Raw genomic sequence first — 9,183 nt, forward strand, 5'->3', positions numbered from 1 at the left:
GTTAACGATCAAACTTTATCTACACTCTGACGGTTAACGATCAAACTGTAAACCGTTGGATCACACGTTCGTTTCATCACTATTGATCAAGAATTGTCCATCTGTCTCCCATGAAAATGTGAAACATCGTCGTGATGCATCTAACGCACATCTTGTCTCGACCCTCAGCTCTATGCTACAGGATACGGAGCTGGGGGCAGACTGGGGATCGGAGGCACGGAGTCCGTGTCCACGCCGACTCTGCTGGAGTCCATCCAACACGTGTTCATCAGGAAAGTGGCCGTGAACTCCGGAGGGAAGCACTGCCTGGCGCTGTCCTCTGAGGGGGAAGTCTACTCGTGGGGGGAGGCAGAGGACGGAAAGCTGGGTCACGGGAACCGCAGGTCCGGATCAGATGAAACCCTTTCACACAACACACACACACACAATGTCAACATGACGCCATTAGTTGGGTTTCCATTCACCAGTTTTTATGCACATACTGAAGTGTTGCATTAGAAAAGCTGTGTGCAAAAGGAAAAACTCCTCACTTGTCTTTGTTGAGAAAGAGTTAATGAGTGAAATCGATCATGGAAACACTTTGCAGAATACATTCTGAAGTAGAGAACTTTTAACTGATCAGCTGTTTCTGCTCTCGTCGTCTTCCTGTAGACGTATTTATATTGTCTTCTTCTTCCTGGAGAAGTATTTATATTGTCTTCTTCTTCCTGGAGAAGTATTTATATTGTCTTCTTCTTCCTGGAGAAGTATTTATATTGTCTTCTTCTTCCTGGAGAAGTATTTATATTGTCTTCTTCTTCCTGGAGATGTATTTATATTGTCTTCTTCTTCCTGGAGATGTATTTATAGTGTCTTCTTCTTCCTGGAGAAGTATTTATATTGTCTTCTTCTCCAGACAACTTGAAACATGTCCAACACAAGCTCACAAGGCGACTGTGGCTCACTGGGTTAAGAGGGTTGTCTGGGTCAACGAAGGTCAACGGTTCAATCCTCGACTGGGACATGTCACGTGTCGTAGTGTCCCTGAGCAAAACACTGAGCGCTCGGGCGCCTGTCATTGGCAGCCCACTGCTCCCTATATACAGGGATGGGTCAAATGCAGAGACAAATTTCCCCCTTAAAGGGATCAATATAGTATAATAAATAAAAAAAATAATAAATAAACTTGATTCAACACTTGATGAACACTGGTTCACAACCTCGACTTCTTCTTCTACTCTGTCGTGAAATATAGAAACCAGCAGAGTTTATTCACTCTAAACCAGTTGATGAAACACGCCTCATTTCAAAAAGTTCACTCATAATTTGCTTGAGAGTTGAATTGGAAAACACGACTAGTGTGAAGACTTGTTTTTATTCTCTAAATCCACAATCCCATTCATTTCTTCATCGAAACGTTTTATTTCAGCACCGACTGCTCTGCTGTGGTTTAACACGTCTTTGGTCAAATTCTTCTCTTTTAAGAAGAAGCTACATGATGTTGAGTGTGATGAAAACTAATAATGTACCACAAGAAGGGAACATGGTCAGATTTAAATCAATTATTTAAAATGTAATAACTTATTTCACCTTTTCATTAGTCGGCAGAAAGACGACTTTCCTTAAATAAAGCCAGCCGATCTCTTTGTTTATGAGTCCTGTGAATGCGTCGCGTCGCTGAAGACGCCTCTAGTTTCTATGCTCACGACTCTTTCTTGTCTTCAGCCCCTGCGACCGTCCTCGTGTCATCGAGTCCCTGAGGGGGGTGGAGGTGGTGGACATCGCGGCCGGAGGGGCTCACAGCGCCTGCATCGCGGCCAGCGGAGAGCTCTTCACCTGGGGGAAGGGTCGCTACGGACGGCTGGGACACGGAGACAGCGAGGACCAGCTCAAACCCAAACTGGTGAGAGACCGCTTCCTGTCACTCGACTCTCGGCTGAATTCATGTTCTATAGAACGCTAACGATCGTCAGTAAAACTTCATTTACACTGTGATGGTTAACGTTAAACTGTTGGTCTGAGGTTCACATGCGTGTAGAACTGTGAGGAGGATCAGTCTGGATTAGAGATCCACAACGGTCCACGACACCACTAGTCATGAATGTCTGTCACTGTTTCCTCAGACAGTCACTGATGTTTGTGTGCTTCCTCCAGGTGGATGCTCTGCAGGGTCACCGGGTCATCGACGTAGCCTGCGGAAGCGGAGACGCCCAGACGCTGTGTCTCACGGACGATGACATGGTCTGGTCCTGGGGGGACGGGGACTACGGCAAACTGGGCCGAGGAGGAAGTGATGGCTGCAAAATCCCCATGAAGGTCAGTGAGCTGTGTTCACTGGAGGCTCTCAGGAGCTTCACTGTGTACCTCATGTCTTCTGTAATGAGACCAGCTAGTAGGTTAGCTTAGCATAAGTACTTGAAACAGGGGGAAGTGGCTAGCCTAGAATTTAAAAAGAACACGTTTTAAATGGATGATCCCATCGCATGTTGAAACACATAATAATATAATGTACTTTAGTTATAAAGCACTTTCATATCAGAGATGCAGATCAAAGTGTTTAAGATAAAATGTGACACATTAAAACAAGAGACAATAAAAAGATGTTGGATGGTAAAATAAAGCCATTAAGAATAATACAAATATAAATAAGATTGATCTAAATTATTAGCCAGATTAAATAAATAGGTCTTCAGCTGTCGTTAACGCTCTTCATGGCGTATTCTATCATTGTGAAGCACAGTTTAAAAATGGCTGCATTGGCTGTTTTCTTTTTGTGTATTTAAAAACCATCAGCAGAAGATCTGTGACGTAGGCCGCTCCCAAAACCTGTAAAAGAACCTCAACATCCAATACAAGATACTGGGAGATGGATTATACCCTCGTTTTGGTTCTAAGGCACAGTTCTTAATAATAATAATATATAATATGTTGTGACGGTTTCATTAGACCAGTTAAAAGAGCTCCGCTATGACGACTGATGAACTGGTTCCTTGTGTTTCAGATCGACTCTCTCACGGGCCTCGGCGTGGTCAAAGTGGAGTGCGGCTCTCAGTTTTCTGTGGCTCTCACCAAGTCTGGAGCCGTGTACACGTGGTACGTACAGCGCGTCCGTCACCGTTGTTTTTGTTGTTGTCGGCTCAGCGGAGCTTAACGCAGCGTGTGGTTCCTCAGGGGGAAAGGAGACTATCACCGGCTCGGCCACGGCTCCGACGACCACGTTAGACGACCGCGACAGGTTCAGGGGCTGCAGGGGAAGAAGGTCATCGCCATCGCCACGGGGTCACTGCACTGTGTGTGCTGCACAGAGGACGGTAGGAGACATCTTACTGTGTGTGTGTGTGTGTGTGTGTGTGTGATCAGTTTATTCTAAAGTTGTTTACATGAACTTAATATTCCCTTTTTTGCTCTTATTCCTAAAAAGGACAATATATCCTAATAATCTGTTTAGATGGCAAATGAAGATGAATTTATGGGCGGCACGGTGGTGTGGTGGCTACAAGCATGAGGGGCCCGGGTTCGATTCCCGGGATAGACGGGCCCTCTGCGTGGAGTTTGCATGTTCTCTCCGGGTTCTGCAGCTCAGGTTAACTGAGGACTCTAAATTGCCCGTAGCTGTGACTGGTTTTCTCTACATGTCAGCCCTGTGATAGTCCGGCTACCGGACCAGGTGAACCCTGCCTTCACTCTATGTCAGCTGGGATCTATTTAAATAGAAGAATAGAGAGTGTGTCTCGAACATTGTTGGTGGATACATCAACAATACGACCTACAGCTCCGCCCTCTTTTATACCAACATATCACACGTCTTCATCAGAAAACGAGGCCTGATTCTGAATATTCCACACGTTTCCATATCAAATTCAGAATACTGTCATATTGAGAGGAATGTCATGGTGCTGAGTGGAGGCCCTGTGCTTGTGTTTGGGCTGCAGGAGAAGTGTACACATGGGGGGACAACGACGAGGGCCAGCTGGGAGACGGGACCACCAACGCCATCCAGAGGCCCCGGCTGGTGGCCGCGCTGCAGGGCAAGAAGATCAACAGGGTGGCCTGTGGCTCCGCTCACACCCTCTCCTGGTCCACCAGCAAGCCCACCAACGCCGGGAAGCTGCCCGCTCAGGTGATCACGTCTCCGCCCACGTGCTTCCAGTAGATGGCGCTAAAGCGTCGCTTTGAACTAAATGTCTGACTGTCTGAGTTGGTGTGTTCAAGGTCCCCATGGAGTACAACCACCTGCAGGAGATCCCCATCATGGCCCTGAGGAACAGGCTGCTGCTGCTGCATCACATCTCCGAGCTCTTCTGCCCGTGCATCCCCATGTTCGACCTGGAGGGTCGGCTGGGCCAGACGGGCCACGGACCCCCGGTGGGCTTCGACACGCTCAGAGGCATCCTCATCTCTCAGGGCAAGGTGAGACAGCACGAACCGCCAGACCCAGAAACACATTAACGCCACTAGAAACATGGAGTTCATGTCTCTTTCAGGCTCACGGAGTCAAATGTGTAAGTCTGTTTTGATTTCATAGACGCGTGTCAGAGACCAGCAAGTTTAACTACGTGTTGGTAAAAGTGAGCAAGTTTAGAATATCTTTTTCAGAAGACTTTCAACCGATCATTCCGTCCAATACACACCCATTTTAAATCTGAGACGGTCCCTTTATTTTCCTGAAGATTTTGGGAAAACCGTGCCCGCTATCAAAATTCCCATTTGGCCCAAAGTCCAGAGTCTCGTGAACCTTTTAAACTAAATAATTGTTCTACGTTAAAGTGACCCATCAGTACGGGCTCAACAGTGAGCGTGTTTGAGCTCTCTTCACACCCGTGTGTGGACGTTTTTGTGATTTTAATGAAATGTCTGGACGAATCTCTTGGAAGTCACAGCACAACGTTCTCCATCATTCCACACGTCGTGATGTCGGTTGTGCTCGTGTGTTGGCAGAAGAAGAGAAGAAGAATAAATGTTATCTGTCTGTGAACAGGAAGCAGCGTTCAGGAAGGTGGTTCAAGCCACGATGGTGCGAGACAGACAGCATGGACCGGTGGTGGAGCTCAACAGGATACAGGTAGGAAATACTTGAGTCCTCCTGCTCCTCCTCCTCCTCCTCCTCCTCCTCCTCACTGTGAGTGTAACATGTGATGTCTTTCATAAGAGGATTTTTATGTGGTGTGTGTGTGTGTGTATATGTCTGTAGAGGTTCCTGGACTTGTAGACTTGACTCCACATCGTCTCGGTTCAAGACTCTGACCCCCCCCCCTCCCGTCTATGTAGCAGGAAGTTATTAAACGCAGAAACAAATCAAAACTGTCATTTCTTCTTTTTCTTCTCTTCTCCTCCTTCTTCTTCTTCCTCTTCTTCACCCCTCAGGTGAAGCGATCTCGTAGTAAAGGAGGTCTGGCCGGTCCGGATGGGACCAAGTCCGTGTTTGGTCAGATGTGTTCTAAGATGAGCTCGTTCAGCCCCGACAGTCTGCTGCTGCCTCACCGCGTCTGGAAGGTCAAGTTTGTAGGTTGGTGTTCAGACATCACGTCTCGGACGTCTTGAGACGACTCCTCATCCTTTAGCAGTGAGCTTCCCGTCACTCGGCATGTTTTTAAGCACAACTTTTCTTTTTCCATCTCAGGGGAGTCTGTGGACGACTGCGGCGGAGGCTACAGCGAGTCCATCGCCGAAATGTGCGAGGAGCTTCAGAACGCGTTGACGCCGCTGCTCATCGTCACGCCCAACGGCCGTGACGAGTCGGGCGCCAACCGGGACTGTTTCCTGCTCAACCCGGCGGCCAAGTCCGCCCTCCACATGAGCATGTTCCGCTTCCTAGGTGATCCTAGTAAACCCTAAATAAACATGCATGCTTGTTTTACACACCTGGACTGCTGAGCTTGGTTTATTACAGACATCTCTGCTCTGACAGTCTTGTGATTGTTCTGGTCTTTGAATCTGTGGCTCTGCTGCGTCTGCAGGAGTTCTGCTGGGCATCGCCATCCGGACCGGGAGCCCCCTGAGTCTGAATCTGGCCGAGCCGGTGTGGAAACAGCTGGCCGGCATGAACCTGACCATCGCCGACCTCAGTGAGGTACGTACACCACGATGAGCTCCACACTGGTGGTGTAACTGTGCATCACGGTTCATCACGCATGTACGTACAGACATTAGTTATCAAGAGAAGATCACAGAGAACAGCCTCAATGTGTCGTTTGGTTAAAGAGTTCAGAGATAGTTTTGGTGAGTTTTTAATGTATTTGGTGTCGTTTAAAGTTATGTAATCAAAGCCGTTCTTCACCAACGGGATGAGAAAATATCAAACTGTGGTGTGAATTATTCACGTGTTCCTGTTCCGTTGTAGGCAGAGAATCTCTAAAAGAGTTAACGTCAACTACACAGTACATGAAACGGTACACAAGTTTGATGCTAACTGTTACGGCTAACGTTGCGGCTAACGTTGCGGCTGCCAACACATAACGTTAGTGAGCTACATCACCAGCTCCAGCCACGCATCGTCCTTTATTTGGTCGCTGTGTGTATCTCACGTTACCAGGCTTTGAGAAAGGAACTCCCTGTTCTCAGACATTCTGTTGGAACAAAGGATTTAATTGGTCAATCAGGAATTTCTGCAGGCGGAAATCCGCTGAAACTGAGGCCCGTACGAATGTTCTGCAGGAATGTGAAAGCATTCATAGGACAAATGATGAAACGTCAACGCCAGCTCGGCTCAACTCCTGAGTCTCTGTGGGATCAAATCGACATGATCCATCAGGGAATTAAGCAAACTAAGGTCCCTTAACTTCCAGCTACAGTGAGGAACTTCCTCTCTTCATGCTGGACACCATAACTGCCTCATGATCTGCATTAGAACCTGCAGAGAGAACACATTCCTTTACATTCCTGCTCAGATTAAACCTTAAGCTCCTCTGTGAGAAACTCATTCCTGCAAATCCTCGTTCACTCCAAGCCAAAGAAGTCCTGATCCACAATCTGAGCTTTTGTTGTGAGTCCACTCCTGTTCCCTCACGCTGAGATCATGAGCTCCTGAACCGTCGCTGAGAGAGAACTGGAGAGGCTTCACACAGCTGCTCTTGTCTTGTTTTATGCCCTTGAGATATTATAAATGTTAGAGACGAGGAGCTCACGGGAGCTGTGACGCCAGCACGAGGGCTCCAACACGCACAAAGAGAGAGGAATGTTTCCACCAGGTGATGCTCTGGGTCATCAGGACACATTAAAGAGACAGAGGGTCACATCCAGAGGAGTCAATGGCAGACACGCAATATACTATTCTATAAGTACTATGTTTTAATCAGTGTAGAATCACCTGAAACTAAGAATCTGTGTTTTATTTACACAACTACACACACACACACACACACACAAGCTAACGTTAGCTTGACACAAACTATGAACTGTATGCTACTTAACACTAAATATAGTAATAGCACAACACCCGATATCTTAAGATCAGCACGTTATAAAGTTATTAATATCCAGTGAGATATTATCGGCCGTCGCCATCTTGGTTTTTTTGCAACCAGTGAACAGGAAGTGACCATATTAGGACTGAGGAGGAGTGACGTAGAGACGCCGTATACGTCTCTGGTAGAGACCTGTCAATCACTGTGTAGCCCCGCCCTAAAGCATCCCCTGCTTTATGGTCTGTGTGACTCTAAATGGACCATAATGTACTAAATGAACATCATGCTGTATTGAAGAAGACTTGAAACTAGAGATTGAGACCATAAACTCATGTTTACAATGTTTACTGAGGTAATAAATCAAGAGAGAAGTAGAGTCATTTTCTCATAGACGTCTATGTCACTAAATCTCACACTGCTCCTGTTTTAACGTTCTTCTCTGTAACGTCTCAGGTCGATAAGGATTTCATTCCCGGCTTGATGTACATCCGGGACAACGAGGCCACAGCGGAGGAGTTTGAGGCCATGACGCTTCCCTTCACGGTGCCCAACGCCAGCGGACAAGACATCCAGCTGAGCTCCAAGTACTCACACATCACCCTGGAGAACCGCGCAGAATACGTCCGCCTGGCTATTAACTACAGGTGAGAGAATCAGCCGAGTCAGCAGAACGTACTCTCTCTCTGGTTGTGTTTTAATGTCCTGTCTCCCCCCCCCAGGCTCCATGAGTTTGACGAGCAGGTGTCGGCGGTCAGAGAGGGGATGGCTCGAGTAGTTCCCGTCCCTCTGTTGTCTCTGTTCACCGGATACGAACTGGAGACGATGGTCAGTGAGAGCTGATTGTTACCTGTCGTTGTCTCTGTGTCCTCCGGCTGTGTCCTGGTTTAGTAAGTCCCCCGCCCTCTGTCCTCAGGTGTGTGGAAGCCCAGACATCCCGCTCCACCTGCTGAAGTCCGTGGCCACGTATAAAGGGGTGGAGCCCACGTCGTCGCTCATCCAGTGGTTCTGGGAGGTGATGGAGTCCTTCTCCAACACGGAGCGGTCTCTCTTCCTGAGGTTCGTCTGGGGGCGCACGCGTCTGCCGCGCACCATCGCCGACTTCCGGGGGCGGGACTTTGTTGTGCAGGTATGAAGTGCAAGTATGAAGGTAGAAACCACTGCATTCAGTTCCTTCAAATGTCCTCATAGACTTCGATACAACCAGAGGAGTCGCCCCCTGGTGGTCAGTAGAGAGAATGCAGCTTTACATGAAGCTTTGACTTCACTTTAAAGAACCGGAGGGTGTAGCTGTTCAAATTCACCAAAGTCTCACATTAACACATGTTGGAGGCTCCTGTGCTGGAAAACCTAAAGCTGGATTTATAGCCATCGTAAAGGGTTAACAGGGGTCCTTTAGTCTGGTCTGCATGGAGCCTCCGTACGGAGTAGCCCCTTAAACACAGCAGTATAAAAGCAGCCTATGGAGACCTCAGAGCGCCGTCTTCTCTGTCCCCCTTGCAGGTGCTGGATAAGTACAACCCTCCCGACCACTTCCTGCCCGAGTCCTACACCTGCTTCTTCCTGCTCAAGCTGCCCAGGTACTCGTGCAAACAGGTGCTGGAGGAGAAGCTCAAATACGCCATCCACTTCTGCAAGTCCATCGACACCGACGACTACGCCCGCATCGCGCTGTCCGGTGAGCCGGCCGCCGACGACAGCAGCGAGGACTCGGACAACGAGGACGCCGACTCCTTCGCCTCAGACTCCACCCAGGACTACCTGACGGGACACTGAGGAGGAGGTCTACCTGACGGGACACTGA

General features: G+C 48.2%; 1 protein-coding gene across 2 annotated transcripts; it reads left to right on the forward strand.

Moving 5' to 3' along the window:
• Positions 1 to 6: 6 nt before the first annotated feature.
• LOC116378006 (E3 ubiquitin-protein ligase HERC2-like) lies at positions 7 to 9,177 on the forward strand. Of its 2 annotated transcripts, XM_031839800.1 has the most exons (15): positions 7 to 383; positions 1,705 to 1,882; positions 2,134 to 2,295; positions 2,981 to 3,072; positions 3,151 to 3,290; positions 3,912 to 4,099; positions 4,192 to 4,389; positions 4,958 to 5,041; positions 5,344 to 5,485; positions 5,600 to 5,794; positions 5,937 to 6,049; positions 7,836 to 8,026; positions 8,102 to 8,207; positions 8,296 to 8,508; positions 8,883 to 9,177. In XM_031839800.1, exons 3-15 carry the CDS (start codon positions 2,218 to 2,220, stop codon positions 9,153 to 9,155), a joined length of 2,013 nt encoding a protein of 670 aa, XP_031695660.1. In that variant the 5' UTR covers positions 7 to 383; positions 1,705 to 1,882; positions 2,134 to 2,217; the 3' UTR covers positions 9,156 to 9,177. The 2 variants fall into 2 exon arrangements, with proteins under 2 accessions (XP_031695660.1, XP_031695661.1); XM_031839801.1 differs by lacking the exon at positions 7 to 383 and having other exon boundaries at positions 1,111 to 1,882.
• Positions 9,178 to 9,183: the final 6 nt, after the last annotated feature.

Source organism: Anarrhichthys ocellatus, unplaced genomic scaffold (assembly GCF_004355925.1).
Source record: "Anarrhichthys ocellatus isolate YVR2014 unplaced genomic scaffold, GSC_Weel_1.0 scaffold1951, whole genome shotgun sequence".
In the NCBI taxonomy this organism is placed as follows: domain Eukaryota; kingdom Metazoa; phylum Chordata; class Actinopteri; order Perciformes; family Anarhichadidae; genus Anarrhichthys; species Anarrhichthys ocellatus.